The 26,431-nt window shown below is 47.8% G+C and overlaps 1 protein-coding gene across 1 annotated transcript in view; it reads left to right on the top strand.

The window, feature by feature from the left end:
- The first annotated feature begins 7,631 nt into the window (after nt 1–7,631).
- Nucleotides 7,632–26,431, top strand: part of LOC119466393 (uncharacterized) — a 32,863-nt gene continuing 14,063 nt past the window's right edge. The window contains exons 1-5 of the mRNA XM_037726904.2: nt 7,632–7,738; nt 20,265–20,309; nt 20,395–21,435; nt 24,766–24,946; nt 26,335–26,397. Coding sequence (XP_037582832.2) covers nt 20,302–20,309; nt 20,395–21,435; nt 24,766–24,946; nt 26,335–26,397 — 1,293 coding nt within the window. The 5' untranslated portion in view covers nt 7,632–7,738; nt 20,265–20,301. The remainder of the gene's footprint in view (nt 7,739–20,264; nt 20,310–20,394; nt 21,436–24,765; nt 24,947–26,334; nt 26,398–26,431) is intronic.

The raw sequence follows: 26,431 nt of genomic DNA on the forward strand, positions 1-26,431 counted from the left end.
AAGTGTGTGGTGCACTATAGTGCCAGTGATTGCATTTATTTCCGTGTGTGAAAACGGGACGACAAAGCTTGCCCTTGTAAATAGTTGCTGTTGTATGATTGCTGCTTAAGTTTGCTTATGTTTTATCTCATTCCTGTTTCACAAGTGCGAATGTTATGTGTTGTGTTTTAGCGTTGTGTGCAGTCGGGACGACTTGTCTCGAAACCCGGCCATGTCACGAGCGAAAACAGACGACGCCGGGTGCGTACGTGTCTCGTGCCTTGGCGCCGAGAAAACCACAAAGATCGGCGCCGAGCTTGCACTCGCGATGGGGGCTCGAGCAATAAAGAAGAAGGGTCGGGCAGTCCCTTCCTGGTCTCCACTGTGTCTGGATGCGTCTTACGCCGCCCCGGAACCCATAGAAACCGACGGCCACAACAGAACGTCACATCGTCCCTATAAACCTTTCTCAGCCCCTCCACGAAGTCGTCTATGACCTCTTGGTTGAAAATATCCTATAGCAATACCCTGTCTGCATTATCGTAAGCTGCCTTAATATTGTCACCAAACGCTGCTCGAGACGAAGCTCAGGACAGTACTGAAGACGACAACGCTCTCTGATGACCCGCGGATTGGTTTTGCGATCTTGCATGCTTTGTATGTCAGGAGTCGCATTGTAAGTATCCTGTAAATATATTTTAAATCTCTTTCCCCGTAACGCTTTGGTGGAGGTGCGGGTTCTCCAAGAAGCACAACAGCTTTACACAGTGAGCGCTCCTTGGCTGCATGGACAATGTCTGCTCAAGGTGAGAAATACTTTCCGTAAAGGTATATTCCGAGCTATTTAAACCTCTATGCACTGAGTTAGTACGAATATATTACGTTCCAACCGTCTGCCTCGCCTGAACCCATTTTGTAGCACCCCGAGTGCGTCGATTTTCTCTACCCACGTTGCCGTAAATTTATGGGTTGCATTTCCATTCGATATATCATCGACATTACTGTAACTAGTCTCTACGAGCTCGTTTTACCTTTATCACCTTTGGCTGAATAGGTAAGGTCCATCCTGCTTTCACGCTACCCAATAGGTATTTTCTTTGAAGATGAAGAATACAATGACTGTCCCCTGAAAGTGAACGCCTTCACGACGCAACGTCGGTGGCCGCATGAAACGGTATGGAAGGCACAACGTCGATCCACTAGGCGCTCGCGGCAGTGCCCTTGAGTGGTTAAGGCATTCTGCGGAGACGTACTTGAACTGAGGCTGAATGTGATGCCACTTTCGGCCACTGGGACTTCGCGGCCACGTTGAGCAATGTGTGCTTAAGCTGATGGTCGTAAATAGTACGAGCACGGATAAAAAGCTTTCCACGTAGTTCGAGTTTCACCGTCATTTGGAGTAGGTCTGAGCACGAGCGGTAATCGCCGCAATCGAGCTGAACGGGCCATCCAGGAACGCATCCACGTGCACCGAATATCACATCGAGTTTTTGGCGCGCCTCTGGTCGAGCGGACCCGAACATGACGGGAATAAAAACTGCGTCATTTCATGCGTGCAGGTAAAGAGCGGCTAATTGCCGGCCAACTCATGGCCTTCATAGATTACGAAAAGGTATCTCTTTCAGTAGAGATACCAGCAGTCATGAGAAATTGCGTAATAAAGGTGTACCGGAAGCATACGTGAATATCTTAGCAAATACTTACATAAAGACTCCACTCCACAGCTACTTCAATTCTCCACAAGTAGAGCAAAACAAAATTAAGAATGTAGTCAGGCAACGAAACTCAGCATCTCCAATGATATCCACTGCGTGCTTAAAATAAATATTCAAGCTAATAGTTTTGTAAGGAATGGGAGTGACGAACAACAGCGAATATCTCAGCAACCTGAGGTTTGCAGATAACAGTGTCCTTTAAAGCAATGCTAAGGACGAATTCTAACAAATTATTGAGGACCTTAGACGAGAAAGTGTAAGAGGAGACCTCAAGATTATTGTGGAGAAGACAAAGGTAATGTGCAACAATAGGTTGGCAAGAGAAGAATTCATGAGTGGCAGTCAGCCTCTCGAATCTGCGCAAGAGTACGTTTACCTAGCTGATTTACTCACAGGGTATCTTGACAAAGAGAAGGAAATTCACAGATGAACAAAAATGGGTTTGAGCCATGCGGCACTCATCACCTAATCATCATCGGGAGCTTGCAGCTATCGTAGAAAAAAAGGTACGATCATTGCATTCTACTGGTGCTAACATAAAGGCTCGAAACTTCGAAACGGAGAAGTTAAGGACTGCGCAACGAGCAGTCGACCGAAAATTGTTATGCGCAACGTTAAGACGCGTTAAGATGGCGGTGTGGATTAGAGAGCAAACTGGGGTAGCCGATATTCTAGTTGACATCACAAGAAAACAAAAATGGAGCTTGGCAGGCTACATAATGCGTAAGGCACCAGTGGTCAATTAGTGTTACAGTATGTGCTTCAAAAGCAGAGCAGCGCAGTCGAGCGCGGCATAGAATTAGGTGGCCGGAATGAAATCAGAAAATTTGCAGGCATCACTTCGAATCGGCTAGTGCACTACTGGGGTAATTGGAGATCGCTGGTAGAAACCTATGTCCTGCAGTGGACATGAAAATAGGCTCATGGTGAATTGCCGGTCTTGTTCTCAGTCCTCCGAAGACCATGGCCGAGTTCTTGTGAGCAACGACAAAGGATAAGGTGCTGCAGCAACGGCCAACGAGGTACGGCCGCTAAGTGGACGCCGCTTCATTGACAGAGCTGCATGGTCGCAGCTGTCGAACACAACATCTAATTGCTTCGGAACCTCAATCCACGAGAGGTACGCGATGAGCTGCACAGATTTTCCTGCCCTCTTCTGCGAAAGATTGTTAGTCCAGGAAGCTGGAAGCGTGAATGGAATGGATGGAACGCGTTATGAACACAACATGAACAGAGAGACCGCCACGTTAGAGTCCCTATGTTCTGAGATGCCCTCGACGTCAGTAAGGCGCAATGCCACCAAATTTGGCTTGAGGACTTGGGTGGAAATGACAAGCTGAATGCGTGACTATTATACCGCATTCCCTCAAACGGAGCCAGATTATCACGGGGGCGCCTGTTTGTGTTGTTTCGCCTCGGAGGTACACAAGAACGACGTGTTCGTCCAAAGCACGGTTGCTGAAAACGGAACATGGTTCTTTCTGTACGACTCTCATGGATGAATAGATGTACGCTATTAACGTCCCCTTTGAAACATGGCGGGTGCGAACGCCACTAAGCTATTTTTCTCATCATTTTGCTGCGTGTCTTGCTTTACTTCAAAGACCCGACCTGCGCTTTTTTTGCAGATCCACACTCATTCTTATGATGATGACGTGATGATGATGACGATGATGATGATAATGATTTATCGGCATCTCCTTTGCAACGGGGCATTGGCAAATAGTCACCTGAGCTCTCCATTGAGTCACCTGAGTCGCTATTGGCAAATAGGCTTCAGGTAATAATGTTTTACATACATGCTTTTTATTGTAGCATTCTTGTATACATCTCTTTATTATGTTTAATGAAATATAATTATTTGTTTACTGCAGCTGTTTTCAGCATATCTATCTATCTATCTATCTATCTATCTATCTATATATATATCTATCCTCTTACGCTGACGCAGTGGCCCAAATTGTATACTTGCTTGGGGCACTATATAGGTGCTCCTGGTCGTGATACTGTCATGGTCGTTCCATTTTCGTCATTTCAGCTTCGTGATCTTACTCTCGTCATCACGTGATCGTACCGCCTTCTACCGACCCAAGTTGTCTAATAACTCGGGCCACTAAGTATGGGCTCGTGGTCGTGATACCGCCGTAGTCACTGCATCGTCTCGATTCAAGCTTTGTCATGGGACTCTCGTCATGCCATCGTCGTCACGTGGTCGTTTTATAGCTGTCATCATATCAGTGACGTCATCCCATTGTCGTCAAGCCGTCGTGGTCATACCGCTTTCCTCAATCCATTGACGTTTATCTTTCTTCGTCATTCTATCGTCATTGCGTCGGCGTCATAGTCTTCGTCATGCTGCCCTGCTCATGGGCGACTTTGGCAAGCGATTGCCACACCAAAGTGGGATGATATGTGGCATATAGCCGACGCAACACTCTCACAAATACCACTAGATGCATTAAATAAACGTGACTGCAGGAATACGGTCTGTCGCTACATTGTTCTATTGCTATTCGCATTACCGTCGACGGTAATCGTTCGATGAGTTCTGTCGTAATTTTTTTTTCAATTACGAGCTTTCTCTTCCATCACACCAGGCCTTACATTGACCGGATCAAGTACGGGCTTGAACTTAAGGCGCATTTCTGAATACGGCGGTGAGTCTCGGAACATCACGGCCAGAATTACTGATCTATGAGAAATGCCGCTGTAGAGGGCTCCAGAGCTGATTCGAGCGTCCTTCCACAATTGTTTAATATGTGTGGAAATTTCAATGCACTCGAAGTTATTCATCGTGGCCCCATTGAAATGGGACAGGCGCCTCCAGGAATCAAAGCCGCTACGCGGTGATCAGTATTAGCCAGCCACCGCCATCATCATGGCAGGTGGTGCTTGCATTTCACAATCTAACAACAGTGTTGATATTGTAGCAAGAAGAACGTTGGTAGGGTGGGGATTCAAATGAACGTTAGATTGCTAAAGCCTTTCATTCGTAGACGCTCTTTCCGGTTGTCTGTGCTTATTCTAATAAACGCGGTTGAATGGCTTCTGCTTTTGCGAGGAATTCTGCCCGCAGTGGTTGCTTAGTGGTTATGGTGTTGGGATGCTACGCGCGAAGTCGCGGGATCGAATCCCGGCCACGGCGGCCGCATTTCGATGGGGGCGAAATGCTAAAACACCCGTGTACTTAGATTTAGGTGCACGTTAAAGAACCCCAGGTTGTCCAAATTTTCCGGAGTCCCCACTACGGAGTGCCTCATAATGAGGTCGTGGTTTTGGCACGTAAAATCCCATACTTTTTTACAAGGCATTCTAGCCTAAAAACAATTTTTGTGTGAATATGTGCCCTGTATTACAAAGCCGCTCTAGTATTTTGTTCTCTCGTTTTTGCGTCTCCTTTCGGTTTCTTTCCTTTCTTACATTAATTGTTCTTTTATTTTATTTATACAATACTGCAGACCTTGCACAGGTCCATGTCCACAGAAACATTTTTGCCTCGTTCCAGGCAGGTAGGCAGGCTGGCATGCAGGCAGGGCAGGGCAGGGCATGGCAGGGGAGGCAGGCAGGGAGGCAGGCAGGCGGTAGGTATTTCCTGTCTCGCCCCAGTTCGGACATCTGTAATTAAGAAATAAGCGACCTAACCTAACTACGAGTTGCCACCGTCAAAATGAGCTGTGTATGAGGCATACACTGCTGCGGGATTTCTTTTCTGCGCTTCTCTAAGAACACTGGGCGCCATCTAGCACTGCCGCCGCAAAGGCTACACGTGGCCTCCGAAAAGCGTGGCGCGTCGATGCGTAGCGAACGCTGAGAAACGCGCCATGCGACATCCGGGTTCCTCTCGCGCTTCTTTCTGGACACGTTGCGCCATCCATTGGCATTACCGAGAAGACCGCGTGCAGCCTCCGAGACGAGAGGCGTGGCGCGCGTGTTCCTGCGAGTGCTGAGAATGATTTCCTCGCCTTGTCCGCCCACTCAGTGGCACATACTCGGGGACCCAAGTCGGTGAGAGGTTCATTGAAGAGCGGCACGTACACCCAGTGCACTCACGACGCAGCTCGCTGAAGTGTCGGCACGAAAGGAGGTCATTGAAAGTGGCACATACCAAGTGCGTTTGTGGTGCAGCCTGGTAATGCGCCGGGTTGCTGTCCTTGACGAACCCTCGCGACGTTGGTTCGGTTCCACTCAGCATCGAAGAAGTATACGGGATCTATTTTTTTTTTTGCCATTGTAGACTGGCACATATCTATAGTTACCCAAGTTGGCGTGGAAGACGAACATTGAAAAGCGGCACACACTTACTGGCACATACCCAGGGACCCAAGTTGTAATCAAATAGGTTCACTGGAGACCGGCACAGGTCGAGTGGCACATACCCAATACTCCAAGTCGGGGTCGAAGAGTTTCCACTCCAGTCCCATGCAAGTCTACAGTGAACCATGATGTCGGCGTGAACGAGGTTCGTTGAAGAGCGGCACGTATGTACACATTGTCACATACTCAGTTGACACAAGTTGGTTCGATGGTTGGTTTCGAACACTGCAACCTCAGCACAGCAGCCCGATGCGTTAACCATTCGACCACGGGCTACCCAGTGACCCAGGTAGGCGGGAAAGTAGTTAGAGGCAAGCATACATAGAACCAAATTTACATCGATAGATAGATAGATAGATAGATAGATAGATAGATAGATAGATAGATAGATAGATAGATAGATAGATAGATAGATAGATAGATAACCCTCGGAACGTGCGTGAAATATATCCTATGAATGCTAACGCATTAGTATTCATGACCGAGAGTGGAATCGAACATCTGCCTTGGCGCACAGTAGTCCAGTCCTCTATCCACTGTACCACGATCTTTTTTTCTTTATTGACTAGGCCACGATCACGGGATCACGCGCATACTCCTCCCGTGCCAAAACCGACTCATCCTTTGAGATGTTTTCTCGTGTTCTCTGCTCAGGACAGCAAGCGCACGTGCGATGATGCGTTGGTAAAGTGCAGCCCCGTCACCGAGATCGGCCTACATTCACCAATACTCTCCGCATATCAGATAACGCCACGCCACGTACAAACTCTGCGACGTTCTACCGACTTCATGTCGGCCCCGGTCGAACGGGTTTTAACGTTTCATCGACGGAGTACAAATGCCATTGTCGCTTTAACATGCACCACATAACAACGCCATAAGTAAGTACGACTGTATAACACTTAGTCACTCATAGCGCCCCAATCTGTGCATCTCTCGCTTGCACACACCTGTCCGGTACCTATGTAGAACCCAACTATCGACATGACGTGACCACGCGTCGAACGGTCAGAATAGCGATCATGTTGTTGGCGTCACACCGTCATCCTTACCCTTGTCTTGCTGCTGTCGTGACTCACACACGCTCGTGTCACACATTGCTGTCCGTCTTGCACAAACGCGTAGGGCCACCTGGGAACGCTTTGCGTAATCCCAAGCAATATGCTGGGCAGCGAGCTACCAGCAAAATGCTTTGTATAACATCGATTCCCACAATGCTAGGGATCTCCTTTCTTCCTTTCTTTCTTTCTTTCTTTCTTTCTTTCTTTCTTTCTTTCTTGCTTGCTTTCTTGCTTGCTTGCTTGCTTGCTTGCTTACTTGCTTGCTTTCTTGCTTTCTTGCTTTATTTCTTTCTTTACTTCTTTCATTCGTTCTTTGTTAAGTCCCTTGGCCCTGTCGCACGAGCGAGGCGGGACCACTCTGCAAGGATTCTCTGCAAGTGGATGGGCAGGCCCACGTTTCCCTCCGTTTTCGCAATCGCACTGCCCGCCAGCGACCCCGGGCCCGCCGCTCGGCGCTCGGGCTCCCGTTTCGGTGCTACAGCGCTCGAGACGCGGCGCTCGCGACGTCGGCGCCGCCGTCCCGCTCCTTCTCGGCGCGTGGTGCCCAATCGAAGAGCGGATGCCGCACCGCGCGAAGCACGCAGCAGCAGTGAGGGATCTGGGCTGGCTGTAGCCCTGCCTACGACGCCACCGACGCCGCCACCGTCCTCGCTGCCGAAGACGGCGCAGGTGAGCGATTCGACGACGGCCGGTCGATGCTGCGCACAAGCGCGTGCTCGTGTTCCGGATCGCTCGCGATAACTAATGCGCTGCAATCACGGATGTCCTCCCCCCCCCCGTTTGGTCGTGTGTAGCTACAGCACGAGCCCGACGCGAGAGTCGGCTGAGAACTGAACGCGAAAGCTGTCGCGACTCCGGAGCTGAATCGGCTCTTGCTTCTCGTAACGTGTTTTTCTACTCGTTGCTTTCTGTTCTGACCCTTCGCTGAGCAGCAGTGTTGCTCGTCGTTAAGGTATGCGCAGGTAGCGCGAAAAGAAAGGTTCAGTCGATGGGAAGAGTGTCTGAGGCGACTCTCGGTGGGTCACACTCCTGTTCATTCGCCGATGCGGTAGAGGGTTAGAGGCGTGAACGGTAAGTAATGCTGTTTAACCGGCTGGTTTGTTAGTAGATTCTTGATTCACGTTACCGGCGCAATATAAGCGGGAGAGGAAAATTGAAGGTGCAGACACTGCAAACTTATTACTGCGTTTTCTAGTTGTGTCCCATTTAAATAGAGGCGGTAGCATGAATAGGGAATGAAGGGAACAGGCACGAGCCAAAGTTTTCCCGACTACTTCGCTGCGCACTAACATCAGTTACGCATTAAAAGATATAGTTTCGTGCAAACGCTGCCTTCATTGCTTCCCACCGGGCAGCGATCACCCGTGTTCGCGTCAATACGGGGCTTCGTTGGTAGTCGAGAAAATAAACGAAAGAAAGAGGCGTGACCTAGTGTCAGAATCTCTGCCGGCGTCGCGTTCATCAGACGGCGAGCCTGTTGCGAAGGTTGCCATGAAGGCCAAGTCGATATAGCGAAAAAGCAAAGCACTATAAAAGAAAATAGTATGGCCGGCTTCGTTTTTTTTTTATTCGCTCTACACTTTTCGGCAATGCGGGCGGAGGCAAGATTGCGAAATTTGCGACTTGGATGACGCGGTTGCCAGCCGACGTGATCGGTAGGAATTGATTACTTCGGAATCTGCGAGAAAGCGGCTAACGTCAGCGACGTCTGCGCCTGGCCGCTCCGTTCCGTTGATGGTTAACTACTGGCTCGAGGCCTTTGCGGTAAATGCGCCGGTCGTCGGTGGCTCACGTTCGCCTGCTTTCAAGCACCACTGGTCTAGCGGGACGCTTTGCTGAACGCGTGGTTTCGCTTTGTTTCCAGCAAGACCACCGAGGATTCGCGTCGATGCACAGGCGCAGGAAATGATGGCATGACGTTTGCGGCGCGAAGGGAGAACCTGTTGTTGGCCAAAAGCGGACGAGACACACAAGCGCTTGCGTTAGCCTTTTGCGTGTTTGTGTGTGTGAGTCGGGGGGCGGGAGGAGGGGGGAGGGCGATTTCCTTAACTTGCATGCTTATGATGCTATCCAGGCATGCGGCAAAAGGGAGACGTGAAGTTAGGATTCTGTTGCCCTCAGGTTCAGATGCGGCGGTGTTTATTGAACGGTCGCCGCCCAATGTCTCGCCGCCCGAGACGATACGTTGTGACTATCCCAAGGCCCGTTGATTACCTGACACAAGATGCACGGGATGAAGCTCGCGATTGTGTTCATGGCCGACGTTATGGAGCGTAATCTCCAGCTGTCTGTACAATGATGTTGACTGACTTATGTAAGTCATACGTAAGTATACTCTGTGGGGGAAGTTCAATGTACCGAAGAATTGCCATTGACTAGGTAGTTTGGCGGAATGTCACAGTCGGATTGGATCCTCGGGCCAGAACAAAAATTTCTTCAACTGACAAGTTTGCTTCCCGAAGGCGCCAAAGTGGGATAACTTGTGTAACATTCTTCTACAATCAAGTAGGCGGCAGTTTGTTCCAGACGTAGTAAGGCTGCCAGCGATGATCGCCACGTTACTGGCAAGTTCATTTGCGTGGGAATCTACAAGGGCGCCTAACCTCTGCTTGCAATTCACTATCGTTACGTGCTCCATTTCGTAGTCACGTGTGCCGGGCATCGGTTCTTTCGACGTGCCTCTTCCGAAATCTCTCATCTTCTCACATTCATCCATTCATAGTGCATACTGCAGTTCATTTTTATTTTCACTATTTCGCTCTCAAACCTACGTTTGTAGGTAAACTCATAGAGCGCGACGTAACGCAGGCAAGGGAAGAGACGAAAACGAAGGCGGTTGTTTGTTGCAATGGAAATACTTAGGTACCGTTTGTTGTTTCTTGCGCAATTCTCCTTAGAGAATGCAGCCGGCTAACTGGCACATCTATCGGGTCACTATTCAGATGAATATGTAAGCTGATTCGTTGGCCTCGTGACCGTTTCTTCGCCTACTAGGTAATAAATAAAACTCCCTCACGCGAAATCCCGCACCCTCGCCCCGTCTCTCGTCCAATTAGCTGGGTTTTAGGTTAGAGACGCCATTCCCAAGCAACGACCGCGGACAGTGGCCGAAAGGCTTCTATTGGTTAAATACAGGCAGGAAATGCACTGTCCATTCTGCTCTGTCACTGTATGCACTTACAGCTTGAAAAAAAAAAAAAAAAGCCTGGCACGATATAGTGCATCTGCGATTCCGCTGAGAGCATGTCTCTGAGAGCTGTCAACGTCAACAAGTTACGGTCACTCAGGTGCCTGTGTCCACACTCGGAGGGTTACGCGCAGTACTTTTGCAGTTTTCTATATCGCATTTCCTTCGTACGGTTGTTTCAATGGTGAATAGGGAGATCGTCGCAAGAAAAAAAAAAGGAGATAGCCGCGGTTTGCCTTACTTCTATTGAATCGGCATTAACTTGGACGCATTTACATGTAGTAGCGTGTCTCTGGCTTGATTATTTACTGCTGCCTCTTTCCGAGCTGTAATGGTGATGTACACGGCGCGGTAGCTTAGGGGTATCGCGTTACGCAGCTGAGCTCGAGGTCACCGGTTCAACCGCGATCGAACGAAAACCGCGCGTATGCTTAGATTTAGGTGCACGTTAAAGAACTACAGGTGGTCAAAACTTAATCCGGAGCACCCACTGCGGCGTGCTTAGTAATGATACTGCGGTTTCGTCGCGTCCACCATAATAAATTATTGTCTGTGGTGTGAAAGGGATTGGGATTGTACGGAGGCTGATCCTCGTCGTGCGTGTATGCCTTTTATTCAACCTCCGGGGCAACATTTTGTAACCTTCTTTGTGCAAAATGTTCAACAAAATAATTTCTTTAAATAACACCCACATTTTTGGTTATCCTTTCTTTTTGAAAAAGTAAAAATCGTGCCGTCATGCATTTCCAACTCGCGCAGGTTTGTGCATCAAGTTAGCCGCTCATTAGACGTTGTTCACTTGCTTAAATTAGCCGCCGATTGTTGTACGCCGACCAATGTTACTGCCCGGGCGTACGCGGTGGGCGGGACTGGAAATCAAGCGCACTGGTTTATGACAACGCGATTCGGGCCAAAACGCAAACAGCGAGGCATCATTCGTAGAAGAACGAGCCCAGACCTGGCTGTGCCAATGAGGACGCTGCTCGAGTGACCAGTGGCAAAAGCAACGGGAGACAAGTACTCTTTCCGATAGTTTAAATTTAACTGCAAGAGAAGGCTAGAGCGAGCTTCCGGACAGTAGAATACATCCGGACGGTAGAATAACTCGCGCCGCCCCGTGTCGACGCCGTCGTTGACCCCGTATCAGGGGCTATTGTGACGATTGTCGTCGAAATACCGAGATAAAATTGCGATGCCCGCCTCTGGGGAGAATCGCTTTCACGGAGATGTTGGATGTAAAATGCATTGGAACTATAGGTTTCGAAAAGGGAGTACTTATTTATTTTTTATTTCCTACGGTCGTCGGACCGTTGCTTGCGTAGGATAACGCCTGGCGCAGGCGTGCTCACAATGCGAGTCACGTAGTAGGTATACCATACGGCGGCCGAGCCAGGTCGCTAGTGCGTGAGCTGAAACGCTTCGTGCTGGTTTGCATTCGGCACAGCACAGCGCCTGTCGGAAGAGAATTCACCGGTTCTATAACTGACATCATTGCAAATATTGCGGAGCTGTGGAGTGTGATGCGCCGGTTAACGATACGAATTGAGTCAATGCATTTTATATGTTGATGGAAAGGGGGCGAAGGGGCACTGGGCTTGGGCGGAGAGACAGGAGACTTGCTGATGTAGGGTCGCGATTAAAATTTGTGGCCAGCCCTGTCGCATATAGTCGTAAAGCGTTAACATCCAGCGTACTCACGAAATAAGATTACTGTCTAGTTTTCCTAACCTGACGTTATGTTCATTTCATTTGTACCTTAGCTAACATTGTATAATATCAGCAAAGATTATTCCTTCTTTTTATTGTAACATACTGCGTTCTTGTAACCTTTTGAAACTGCTCATACCACTCCCCTCTGCAATGCCCCCTGGCCTTGAGGGTAATACAAATAAATAAATAAATAAATAAATAAATAAATAAATAAAGAAATAAATAAATAAGAAATAAATAAATAAATAAAGAAATAAAGAAATAAAGAAATAAATAAATAAATAAATAAATAAATAAATTTATTTATTTAATAATTAATAAGGACCGGCCTTGTGAAGCATGTGATTATGTTATGCCCGGATGATTATGACAGAGTAGTAAGCAATTGTGATGATGTCCTCTTACACCCAGCTCCTTTGACATTCTAGTTTTGCACACGCACAAAGGTCTTTAGTATGCGAATACAATTTCAGTTGTTTAGCTATACATTGACGCACAACTCCAACTAACGTAAGCCAATGCGTTGTGTGTAGGTGTCGCTACGGGTTCATAAAGTGTTAAGTAATCCGCGTTTTTTTTTTTTTTTAGCCCCGAAAATGGCGTTCAACTCGGTTGCTTGAAACAAGACGAGCCTGAAAAAAAAAAACATGAAAGAAAAAAAAAGAAAACCATCTTCGAGTGCCGGACGCATGATTCAGAACCATTGTCATAAGACCACTCGTAGTACGATGGAGAAGCGAGACAAGGGTATGTACTTTAAAGCAGTGCACGAAAAGTTGCGTTCTATATATAGCAGGCTCGAAGAATAGAAACATGGGCTAAGCCTCGCAAGTGTTGTTCTTTCATTTTTTTTTTCAGCCTCGTCTCACAAAATCATACATTTAACATCTCGGCCTCTGTCCGGGTCTGCGGATAATGCAGTCTTATATTCGTAAACGCGCTCTCCGACGTTTGAAAGGAGAATCACCAAAGAAAGAAAAGATACGGAATCGAGTTGCTCCCCGTGAGGCGTTCCCGGCTTCCTATAGCACGCGAGCGAGAACGCCAGCGTTGATCTCCAGCAGAGCCAGTGCCCGAATGTCCATTCGCAAAGACCTTAAACTTTAAGGAGGTAAGGAAGAGGACGTGTCTCTCAATAATTCAAGACCGGAAGGAGAAAGGAGCCTCGCCCCCGCAAAAATTGGCCCCGACCATAATCTCAGGGATTTCTCCTCCCCGGCTCGCTCGCTCGCTTTCTCGGATCTGTTACGCTCGGCAGACCGCGCGAAGAGGTGCGCGATGCAGGCGTTTGCGGATGAAATATTCACGCACCTTATGTATGCCGTCGAGCTGATGGTACGGGGGCATTCGCGCGCGTGCGAGCCCTGCCGGGGGCGACCGGGAGACTCGGCAGTGTAAAGCCTCCGAGGTACCGCTCTCTTCGCCGTCACGCCTACGCAAGCCGACCGCACCGCGTAGTATTTGCCGACTGTGTGCGAGGATATGTGAAAACCACTTCGTGGATTCCTTTTGATTAAGGATTACTCGATCGGGGCCCTTCGTTGGGCGTGTACGATCTATCTATCTATCTATCTATCTATCTATCTATCTATCTATCTATCTATCTATCTATCTATCTATCTATCTATCTATCTATCTATCTATCTATCTATCTATCTATCTTGCTATCTATCTAGCTATATATATATATATATATATATATATATATATATATATATATATATAGCAATCTAGCTGTCTGTCTGTCGGTCCGTCCGTCTTTTATCCATACGCTCGCCATTATGGTTCAATACAGACACCTCTAATGTGACTCGGTACGCTTATATTTTCTCCCTGTGCATCATTTTCTACTGGTCTAGCGACTTACCTATTAGTCTGCTAAGTCATCTCTGACTAGTTTCTTCTTGTCCCTGTGTGTAACTGCCCTTTCAGGGGCTTTCATGGTGGTGTTTAACTTTATTGTGTCTTCGTAGCTAGAAGCATTGCGTCTTAGTGTAAAAGAATACAGATTGGTAACCAGCTCAGACCATTCTGAATCTATGATGCCTTCCCAATCGTAGCCTCCGTCGCATTATTGCTAGCGTTCTTAGGGTTTCAGAACCAGCAGACACGCTTTGCATTCTGCCGGCACTCAGACTGGCTTTATTGTGGAGCTGCCGAGCCTTTTATGGATTATCTTCAAAATTAATGAGTTTGAGGCATCCCTGTCAAAGCTGCGGGTCCATGAAGCGCTAAAATCGTAAAGAACCCCTAGCATTGTATTTCGTTGTAGACCCAGAACTCCACAATGATTACAGAGAAAGAAAGCATGTACAGAAAGAAAGAGAGATTTGTTTATTTATTACAGTTCATTACAATAACCCGCATTTGCTCCAATAGCGTTACAGCGGGGGTGGGGGGAGGATGGTGTGCTTGCATTTCTTTTTAAGCAACTACGTGGTACACGGTGGCCCGCGAAGCAAACACGGCTACAAAAAAGTACAATTAAATGCAATCTATGATGAAATGCGGCATATTGAGTTTAACCAGAGGTTGACCTTGTTGGCTGCTCGGCACGCTGCAAAAGGCGCTGCGGAGATACGAAGAGAAAGAGAGCGTAGGGCGAGAGAATGAGACACTATAACCCAAACAAAATAAACCACGCACACTGCATACAGCCGCAACCTGTGAAGTTCTTAGTCTCTCAAATAGGCCCGTAAGCGCCAGGAATTTAAGCTGCACAATCATAACAGTGAAGCGAGTAACTTCCACAGTTAAGAATACGGTTACGGCGCAAATTTTGAATACATGGTTAAGTTTCTGGGCTGGACTTCCTTGCACCTCGAAAATCAACGTTTCATTTTTTTTTTAGCATGGTTGTTCCTTTAGTTTGATTTTGCTCGGTTTGTTGTTGTTGTTTGTTTGTTGTTTGTTTGTTTGTTTGTTTGTTTGTTCGTTCGTTCGTTCGTTGTTCTTTTGTTTTTGAAGTCTCCAAGACAAGCGTGCTAGAGCGTATAGCAATCGCGTGCATGAGTTCTGCATCGACCACGTCGAAATGTGCGCCCAGTCACGACAACCTGGACGCCACTGCGCTTCTAGCTGTTCGCGCGTGGTTCCTGCTTGCTCTTATTACAACTAGTGTATGCAAATGACATCATTTATCCACGCGAACTCCCTGTATTGCTGTTCCGAGGCGGCGTTGGTCTTTCGGAATGCGCGTGAGTCACGGAGGCATTGCAGAATCGGACTGCCTGGGTGCTGGAGCAGAAAGCGCGAGTCACCGTCCTACATACGCGCACACACAAAATAACACGGTACAGTCCTCGGCCGCCCACCAATGCCGTCTCAGGGGCGCTGTTTTCGCGGCGTTGCGGTCGCCCAGCGGCAACAGGAGTCTTCATTAGCGAAGCTAATCGATACGGCTGACGCGGGCTTCTCCTTCGCGCCTACACGCTTGGCGGGAAAGCCGCAGGACCGGTTGGTGGTCTGTGTACAGCAGCGCGCACTACGTTCAGAAAGGATGCAACGGGGGAATATTCGCTTAACGTGAGGATGATTCGGTTTACCGTGAATAGCGAATCGTGGAAGGCGAACTGCGCAAATCGGCCTCATGACCATGTGGAACTATAATTGTCGTTCACCGGCAGGGTATTATTCCTTGCGCGAGACTACATCTCTAGTATATGCGCGTCACACACGGGGCTTCGTGTACGTCTTTTGCAGCGTTTTTATTCTAGAGGCTTTATTTATTTATTTATTTATTTATTTATTTATTTATTTATTTATTTATTTATTTATTTATTCATTCATTTATTCATTCATTTATTTATTTATTTATTTATTTATTTATTTATTTATTTATTTATTTATTTATTTATTTATTTATTTATTTATTTATTTATTTACCTTGCGAAATGAAATTGATGACCACTTTCGTAGTCAAACGCGCACGCGCACAGGCAAACACACACACGCACGCACACACACGCACACACTTATCTACGTTTGTCAAGATCGAAATTAGAAGGGAAACTTAAAGATGCTGTAGTTATGACGGGCACTCTTGTTGAATTCGAAATATACAATTTTAAATATAGAAAGTGAATGAACCAAGGAAATGGGCGAAGACAGGGAAAAAAATTCACGCACTCGCAACGCGCACAAGTTGAGTGACAAGGGAGTTTTTCTCGTTATTTTTTGTGTAATTGATGCTAATTACTCTAGTGATTAGCATTTTCGTGTCGCTAATTGTAGAGATGTCTGATATGAGGTCCGCTCTGTCTGTCATGCAGGCTACGCCGTGCTTTGTGAAGCTGTCATTGCGACAGATTTTACTCTGGGCCCCGACCTTCGTGTATGACGTAGTGGAAATGAACATTATATTGCGCAGTTTGAGGAGGCCAAGAATAGAAAAAAAAACCTCTGATGTGACCAGAAACTAGCCCATGTATATATATATGTACTCGCTTGCAATATGATGCATTACCCACGCCTGGCGCGTAGCTTTGAGACGAGTTTTTTGAAAACAGAGGTGGTTAAATGCACTACGCAACTTGCTTGAGTAGCTACCGCATGAAAACGCGACATGCTTACCCTAACGTATAACGATTCGAAGGTACGTTTCTTGAACGTGGTATTTCACCATATTATCAAAAAATGTTTCTACAACGTCTCGTTCACTTCGCCAAAACCAATGCTTGTGTAGATGGTATACTGGGAGTGAAGATCACATCTAAGCTTCAGTGCAAAGTTTTCCCTTTATCAAATTGATCAATGCAGTGTTATTAGAGCTTAGATGTACCTTTAACATTGTCTGGAGTAGAAATTTCGTTGGGTAACGCATTTTCATATTTCTCAGTTGCTCATTTGATTATCCTGCGTATCAATGGTCACATTTCCTCTATTTACTAAATGCATGTCCCAATGGTGATACGCACAGCATTGTCCATCGAAAAATGCAGCTGTTAACCTGCTGCATGCAATTCGGAAACGACATGTGCTAGAACAAACGCAAAAAAAAAAACGCAAATGTAGACATGCTTCATTCGGCACACTGAATTTCTTTTCTTGCAAACTAATTTTGGTGAACCTTTGCTTTTGTGAGCATCAATAGCCCTTAAATAATTACACTTGCGTTGCCTTGGATGTCTTGGAGCTGCGCGTACTATTTGTGGCACCTGCCAGCTCTTAATTCGCTCAATTCTGCGCGGGAAACTTGATCAGAATGTAGTTCACACGCCTGAACAGGAGGTTGGTTCGTTTCAAGCTGTTGTACGTGTAATGTTGCGCACCTTCGTAGAACATGGACGTTACTGCTCGTCATTGGACGTTATCGACCAGCCGTGGTTGCTTAGTGGCTATGATGATGGGCGGCTAAGCACAAAGGTCGCGGGATCGAATCGCGGCCACGGCGGCCGCATTTCGATGGGGCGAAATGCGAAAACACCCGTGTACTTAGATTTAGGTGCACGTTAAAGAACCCCGGGTGGTCCAAATTATTCCGGAGTCCCCACTACGGCGTGCCTCATAATCAGATTGTGGTTTTGGCACGTAAAAGCTCATAATTAATTAATTAATTGGACGCTATTTGTGTTCTTGCCAAACATCAGCAGTGAGGGAACTGCGCCCTTGTTTCATAGGCCTTGATTGCTAATGCTATGGCGTAGCACGTGTAACTCTTTCCTTGTGCGGCTTCCTGATGCTGAGCTAAATCTGCTACACTTCTCGAAGTGAGCCGGCAAATAAGAAAAACAGGCAACTATACATTCTTGGATGCGAACTTGAATGTTCGCAAGCGTGGGCAGGCAGGCGAACAGAAACACGCACCTACATAAAAGCACACGCTCAGTTAGGTGCACGTTAAAGAACCCCAGGTGGTCCAAATTTCCGGAGTCCCTCACTACGGCGTGCCTCATAATCAGAACTGGTTTTGGCACGTAAAACCTCATAATTTAATTTTTTTCAGTTGGTTACACATGTATCTAAGCGTACTCGTGCACGCACAAAAATACACACATGCATTCACGCGCATTCACACAAACGCAAACACAACAAACACGCAAACGCGTGTACAGTGCGCAGCGATTGAAACGCGATACTCTGACTTCACGGCGGCCAGCACTTTTGCGATGCCGGTGACGGTGGGTGATCGCTGAGGGGCCAATGCATTCACAATGCATCACAAAACAGCATCGCCGTCATGCAATACAAAAATGATGGTGATGATGTATTGGCTCCCCTTCGAAATGGGGCGGTGAGAAATAGTCACCTAACCTGCTTGAATTAATCAGGTATATATGCTACACATGCTTTTTATTCTAGCATTTTTGTATGCATCTCTTTAATATTTTTTTATTCCTCAAAACGTTTCTATCTACCTTGCACCGCTACCTATGTCTGTATCGGATCCGGTCGTGTCAATCTCTTCCCCGCTGTTTCTCCCCCAATACTCTAAACGTCTCTTGCTTATATCGACAGCTGACCGGTTGATGCTTCCGTCCCCTTTAAATCCAAGCGCTTTTGGAAGCTGTACGTTAGTTACTGGTCTCACTGGGTGAATCCCTTTGCGTTCTCATCAGGTCGGTGTCCGCAGCGCCCACCAGCGAGTGGCGCAAGAAGTGACAGGCAGCCACACGCTCCGATAATCGCGTTTCAATCGCTCAGCTCTGTACAAACACCCGCACGCGTACAAACAGAAACATATGCACGCACTAGCACGCACTAGCGTGTGCGTACGAATGAAAACACATGGAATGTTTGCATGCTTCGAACATTGTTTGGAGCAGCACGCCGGGCTAAAATAAACGTCAAATAAACTAAAGTTACGTAGCTCGCATTGCATACACACCATCACTTCGCAGGGTGCCACTTGCCTCATTTTATCTGGGCCGATATTAAAATTAAAAGCTTTTCTCTATCTCTCTCTAAAAAAATGTGAACATCCGCTAGGCCTCTCCCGAACTAATATGTGCAGTGCGGATCACCGTGCCTGAGAATACAGCACAAAACAGTCAGCCGACGCATGCAGCAAGCGCACACAAGCATGCAAGCTGCTGGCCCGAACTGTGCCCGAACATGGTGAAGCGCGCCGGGATAATCGGTCTAGAGTGGATATTGTCGGCGTAGACACCTTTAAATAGTGTCTCAACCCTGCACGGAGCGGAGGAGGAGTGGCGCATTGAGACACCCTACGTAACACTGCGGCTCTGTTAATACATATCGAGAGTGTCGCTTTCCTGTAAGACAAGGGCTCAGGTTTCCGTTTTGCATTCGAGCTTTAATCCCTGAAGCCCACTTTAATGTTATTACCCATTTCTATCAATTTATCAGTCGGTTATCCCTTTAGAGTTTTATATATCAACCTCTACGATGACCAATGTTACTCTTAACACGGTCGATCGTCGCTCACGGTGACCAATATCAGCAAGTTGGTTTCTCCTCAATAGCAGCGTTATTGCCGCGGAGACAGCTCTACAGGAGAGCGCTTCAGATTTGTCGGCAGCGAAGCGAGGGATAAGAAGGAAAGCTTCACTGCTTCGAAGTGAAGTGCTCGCTCTGAAGCACTAGAGCGTTGCGCCCTCTTGTATTTGTTTTCAGAGTCGTGTTGTCCGTCATTCGTTTCATCCGTGCCAATGTATGATGCCGCGATCGCATCATCGTGTCAAGGGTATAAGCATTTTCGAGACGTATTTACAGAGAGAACGCGGACCGCTGTTCGACTGCAACAAGGGCTGATATCAGTTCGAGCGTAAGGCTTATGCCGGCGTCAGGTCATCGTCTTCAGCGCTTAATAACGTTGTTGCATCTCGGCACAAGCGACTACGCAACAATATCATTTGCCGGGTTCCCTTAACAGATAGCGCGACTGTACAACTACCGGTTCAGCCACAGAAATGGCGTGTGAATGATATGCGTGGCCTTTGCGGCTCATTCTAGAGAGAGATAATTTTTAATAGCAGGAAGGGTGTAGACATTCTAAGCCTTTTCGAAAAACATACGCGTAGCGCTGAGAGTCTGAAATGTAAAACCCAAGCGACCGTGCTGCGAATAAAGGCGATGGAAAGTCACAGCGTTAAGAAAATAATCTACATCTGACAGTAATCAAAACTGCTTTGTGTTTAAAGTGCAGTATTCAGCTATCCTTGGTAGTGTGTCGTTGGTTGTTGCACAGGGTGTCGTTTGTTGTTGCAATGCAGCCTCTCTTTTCGTTTCATTAGAAAACTTTTTGCCTTCAATGGAAGTTAGATTTTTCTACACACAACTTGCAAAACTTGTGGTGTCAAAAAACCCTGACGTTCATGTTCGTTTGCTTTCCAACAGGCTTCGATTCCCGGGCAATGAGGACCTGTTCTGCGTGATGAACTCGTAAGTACTAGCCCTCGTAGCCACCAGCACTGTCTAAACTGAAAAGTTCTTAATCATACTTGCTTTCTCTTCTCTCCTTACACAGCTGTATCACCTCCGAGGGCCCGTCTGCGCCTCCGGCGTGGGCTTTCAAAGATGCGACGACGAGAAAAGCAAGACGCCCTGTGTGTTCAAGTTTCGCTCGCTTAATGCTCCTGCTACTCCTGCAGGCCAAGTTCAGCGTCAGCGGCGAGCCTCCACCCGCGTCTCTCGCGAGCAGTACTCGGACTCCTCCCACAAGGGAGCCGCCGTTAACGGCCGCGAACGCCAGCTGCGCTTTCGCCGGTTGTGCTTCGACCGTCGAGGACGGTACGTCGGGGTCCCTGGAAACGACAACGTACGTCGCGACCACGACGAGCCTGATTCAACAGGCGAAGGATTTCTTTTCGACGAGCGTCACCCCCACCGCTCACGAAGTAGTCAGCGCAGCTCCACCGTCCAGTTCGAACCGTCCCGCAGTGAGGAATGATTCCAGCTTGGGTCTCTCCGGTGGGAACGCGAGTGAAATCCGGAGATCTTCGGCTCAGCTCGGTGAGGTTCCGGTAACGGAATCGCCTAGGAGCTCGGAGGGCCCCAAACAGCTAACGACGGAGACGACAGGGTCGGTGACGGGAGGTGCGACTGCCCCAGAGAGGAGGACGACGACGCTGCAGCCACCCACCGACGTCACGAGGGCTGGAAAGCCGCCGCGCCGCAAGTTCCGCAAGGGGCAGCGTCGTAACGGTGGCGGCGACCGCAGGAACGCGTCGCTGGCGACGTCGTCTTCACCGTGGAGGGAGGAAACTCGCTTCCTCTGGGAACCCCGTGATCCGGTTCCGGTGCCGGGCTATGCGTTCGGCCTGGCGTTCGGCGCCGTCGCCCTGGCCGGTCTCGTGGGCGCCGGCACCATGTGCGGCGGTGGCGGCGCGAAGCCCATGCTGGGCACCGCGTGGGCCACTGCCGTCACGGCGCTCGTTGTCACCTCGGCGGCGTCGCGCGCTGCGGCGCTGCTGCTGCTTCCGGTGCCACCCTGGAGGCGCCTGCTCCAGGCGTCATCTCCGGCGGGACTGTTCCTGGCGCTGGCCCTCTTCTGGCTCGCACTGTGCAGGTATACCGTTTATAACCATTCGAAGACGAGATTGGGGTGGCTAGAGGTGACACGGTCTTCTTTGGCGACTTCAGATTGATTCGGCTGTCTAGCTGCCACTTCATTTCTGACCGCTTTCGTCATAATGATGCAATTTGAGGCCGTCTAGTGCAAGTAGGATAATGAAAAAAGGCATCAAAATGAAGCTTGGTGCAAGACAGACGAACCAAGTTAGCGCGAGAGCTATGTACGAAGCAGTAATATTGCCGAATTAGCGCAAAATGGCTGTAATTTAGCCCAGATGCGCTCGTTGCAACTGCGCGCGCCCAGAACCGGAACCGGAAGGGTAGCCTTGTTCATCAAGAAAGAAAAAAAGAAAAGCATGAGCCGATCCCGGAGATAGTGCAGTCTAACGATCTGAACCGATCTCTAAGGTAGTGCAGTCTAAACAACAAACCACATGAAACACTATTGCGCCCAAGAAGACCACGCCTTTCTTTGATGCCTAGCGCGGTGGACTCACCTTTTCTCTCTCTCTCTCTTTCTCTTCGACAATTCGTTCCTTCGTCACAGAACGTCGTTTAAACATGTATTTCTTTTACATCTGTAATAGCAAGAGTATCCGCATCCTGCAGCGCCTGTGTCTATTGTATTTTTGGTCATCTGCGCATTGTCACGCTGAATGGCCCCTCATTGGAAGTTTTAGCTACACAGTGAAAGTTGTAAAGCGCCGTCTAGGGTGCGTCTTACAGAAATTTCTTTTTCAAGTTGGTTCTTTAGTTGAAGAGAAAGAAGATAAATTGAAACTCCGCGTTTATGTCCTGCAAGGGGGCGATCTTCACTGCCCAACGGAGACACTCTCTCCCCCTGCCTTCACTAGCGTCCACGAGCGACATTCCCCTCCCCCGTTTTCTCTCTTACCGTAACTGTGGGTCCACGAGATGTCACGTCATGAGCACCCCCTCTTCTACCTTTCGTTCTGTATTGCACATTTTACCGAAGCCGCATGCCAATAAAGTTTATTCCGTCTGATTTAAATTATTCGAAAGAAAGCTGCGATTGGTCGAGATGAAGGGTACGCGGGGTTTCATTGGAAATTTCAGCTGTTTTCGCGCCGTGCATCGATTTGATATATTGCAAGCGGGATCAGCCAGCGCGGGATCTACGCACCGCGCTTGTTTGCTATCAGTGTGCAAACCCGGTGAAAGGCACGCTTTAAATCCAGGTGGCCATAAAGAAGGTTTTAAACAACATTTAAAATGAGAAATCGGAATCAAAACCGAAAGATTTGCCACCATCATTTCTCTTTTATTGTTACAACCACAATAATGCGCTGCAAAGTGCACGGTTAATATATGTAATGTTCACAGATAAACGTCTCGGCATTGGGCTTTTCATTCTCCGTGGTGAGAAAGTAAAAAAATTAAAATTCACCGCAGATTACGATGCTTCCTAATGCGACCTTTAAGCGCCGCTCTATGCGGGTTTTCATTTCACGATGTATTGGCTGGCGCGGACAATCTGCCTCATGCGGCACGTTGCAAACGGAGCGAAGTGTGGCGCGACTGCCTCGCAAATTGGGAGATCGCGTGGGCGCCATTCACGGCAGCCGCCGCAGGCAGACCTTCCAGACGACGCGCGCTACTCTGGCGCCATCTCGTAGCCATCGTCGCTGCACTACTGCGTTTCTTCTCACGCTTTCACCATACCCTCCTCCTCCGCTCCTCCTCGCGTTTTTCAACCACCGCTGCGCTCCACGTTCGCTCTTTCATCCTTCGCTGTCCTCGTTCGCTCGGTCACCGCCGACGCTCACCCCAGGAACAGGCATCTAAGAGCTGCGCTTTAAAAACAATTTTGTGCCGCTATAGCTGACTATATTAAGCTTTGTTCGAAGTTCTGCAATACGCTTCCAAGTCGGCCAACGTGCTTTTGTGAATCCAGTAGTTGTGTGTGTGTTTGTGTGACGCGAGCATGCGTGTGAGGACCGCTGCACGACGACGGTTATGAAGATCGTATGACGGCGGATACTCCGGCCGTTCGACACTAGTTTTATGGCATATCGATTGCACGGTTCTACATAGGTCTTGGATGGGTGGGAGCGAGGGAAGCATGAATTGTGACGTCATCTGCGACGCAGTGTTATACAAATGTGCGTATACCTATTTCTGTATCTCGTGGTGTAAATTAAGAGGACCATGACATTCGTACTGCGGGTAACAAACGCTAAAAATGGCTTGACCTGGGCCGATCCTGAAGGCCGGGCGATATGTCGCACAGCTTCTACGTAGTGTTCGCTTTTAAGATTAAACCACGGTGAATGTAGGCCGATCCCGAAGGCAGTGCAGTCTAATACATCGTCTCAAAGCCATGGCTTCCACGAGAGAAAGATGCGAGAAATTGATGCATGACGCCCGCGCCAAGTTTCTGAAAGAGCTACACCCTAGTTGGTTATGGCACGAAAGAAGTATGCTAATGGCGTCGCGTTGCTGGGTTTATAGCTTCCATCTAACCCTGTTGAAAATGTTTGCTCCTGTACGTTTATTTATTTATTTATTTATTTATTTATTTATTTATTTATTTATTTATTTATTTATTTATTTATTTATTTATTTATTTATTTATTTATTTATTTATTTATTTTTGGCATGGGGAGAACGCTTCGAAAATCGAGGCATGCCCATTTGAGTTACCGTACACATTTTTATCAGCGCCCAGGTGTTGCCGTCTTCTGGCAGTTTTGTTGTCTGTGCTGTTCTTCAATAGGTCGACGTTCAACCAACCAGCCCCTAGTTATCACTCTCGTTCAGTGCAAATTAAATTTCTTGATTTCTTGCCTGGTGTTTTTTAAAGGCCTTATATGCCTCGTCGTTCAGTCGACCTTCAAAGTCCTTGCGCGAAAACGAGTCGACGACACGAAAGGTACAAAAACTATCATCATCAATGGCTCATACCCCCGTAAGCAAGCAAGATGGATGATAAAGATGGATGATAAAGAGAATTAAGATGGATGATACAGCGAATTAAGTGTATGACTAAACGAATTCAGATTTATGACTAAGCGATTTAAGAGGATGCCTAAGCGAATTAAGAGGATGTATAAGCGACTTAGGAGGGATGTATAAGCGAATTAGGAGGGATGACTGAGCGAAGTAGATTTAGCGAATTAAGGGGATGTGTACGTCATGCGTCTGTCTTCAATGCATCGGCACTTAATTTTTGTTCAAAAATTCGTCAATTTCTGTCTTCCTTCCTTCCTTCCTTTCTTTCTTTTCTTTCTTTTTGCGTTAATTCTTTGCATTTGATCTGCCAACCCCGACCCTAAGCGCTCTCTGGCGGACTTCTTGTTCACAGGCCCGCTCTGTCTCGCCTCGTGGCAGCTGGCGTCTGCTTCGTGGCGCTGTGGGTGCTGCCCATCGTGGCCGAGTCACAGGCCGGGGCGCTGGTTGACGCCCGGCTGCTGCTGGTCACGCGACTGGCATCGCTGGCCGCCGCCTGCCTGGTCATCCTCGCTGCGCTAGTCGCCTTCCCCTGGGTGAGCATCCGGGCTAGCATCGAGCTCTCTCGTCTGGACGCCATATCGTTCGCCACGTTCACAGGGCGTTTCAGACACCCGCGCTGATGGGGAGGTGTTCTGTAAGAGTCCACCTAGTGGACGTGTCTGTTTCGTCTGCTGTTGAAGTTCTGATTGGCTGGGCTGCGCTGCACGTCCGCAGCAACCAGGCGCCACAGCCAATCAGCACTTCAGCAGAACTTCAACAGCAGCCGAAATGGAGATGTCCACTAGGTGGAGTGTTACAGAATACCCCTCCCCCCTCCCATGGTGTCGTCTGATGTTAAAGTTCTGATTGGCTGGGCTGCGCTGCACGTCCGGAGCAACCAGGCGCCACGACCAATCATCACTTCAGTAGCAGACGAAATGGACATGTCCACTAGGTGGACTGTTACAGAATACACCCCCAGGTGTTACCCCCCCCCCCCCCCCACCTTTAACAACGCCCCGACCTTTCTACACGTTTTCAAAATACAAAAATAATGTATTTATGACGTAAGTAAACACATGGACAGCACTTTATCCAAACGGGGGTCCCGTAGCGCTCGGCTGAGAGCTGTGAGCCCTTTTGTCAGAGACTGAGTAGAGATGAATAGGGCGAGCTTTGTGAGGTGTTTGCTAAATAAATAGCTGCAATGTTTTCCTTCACCAATCATCACCCTTCATTCATGTAACACTTTAACACTGCGGAGAAGTCACGGCAATGTTGCACTTGCTGCCAACATAAATAAATAAATAAATAAATAAATAAATAAATAAATAAATAAATAAATAAATAAATAAATAAATAAATAAATAAATAAATAAATAAATAAATAAATAAATAAATAAATAAATAAACACACAAACAGACAAATAAATAAAATAAAAATAAACAGGCGCGAGTTCGTTTAGGAGTTCGTCGCACGAAAGTTGAAACTCTACATATGATGGTGGTGCGCTACGAAATGCGATGCGCTAGCGTCGCATTCCTGGGGAGGTATTCTGTGAGGTATTCTGTGAGTAGATATGTCCATTTCGTGTGTGCTGAAGTGCTGATTGGCTGTGATGCGTGGCGCGTGCTAAAACTAACCCCAGCCCCGCCAATCGGAACTTTCAGCAGCAGACGAGATGGATATGTCCACTATAGGTGGACTCTTACAGAATACCTCCCCTGTAAACGGGACTTGGAGTAGCGTGTCGCCCTTATAGCATCTCCACCGTTTGCGTTGCGCGTCCCGATCCTAAACGGCTGTCTCGATCCCCACTTGTCGTGTTTCTGTACCTGTGGTTTTCGTAATGAGTGAATTTAAACTTTTGAAGCACTATAGTTAACCTATGCGAGTGGCATAAATGTTACAAAGTGTTGATTTTTCTTTTGTTCTTCGCAGCTTCGAAGGATGGCGCTGAGGTCGCAAGATGCCCTGCTGTGCTCGGCCTTGGCCAAAATGCAGGTGAGGCGGGTCTCGCAATGCCTTCGACGTGGGG

This window comes from Dermacentor silvarum, chromosome 10 (assembly GCF_013339745.2).
Source record: "Dermacentor silvarum isolate Dsil-2018 chromosome 10, BIME_Dsil_1.4, whole genome shotgun sequence".
NCBI lineage: Eukaryota > Metazoa > Arthropoda > Arachnida > Ixodida > Ixodidae > Dermacentor > Dermacentor silvarum.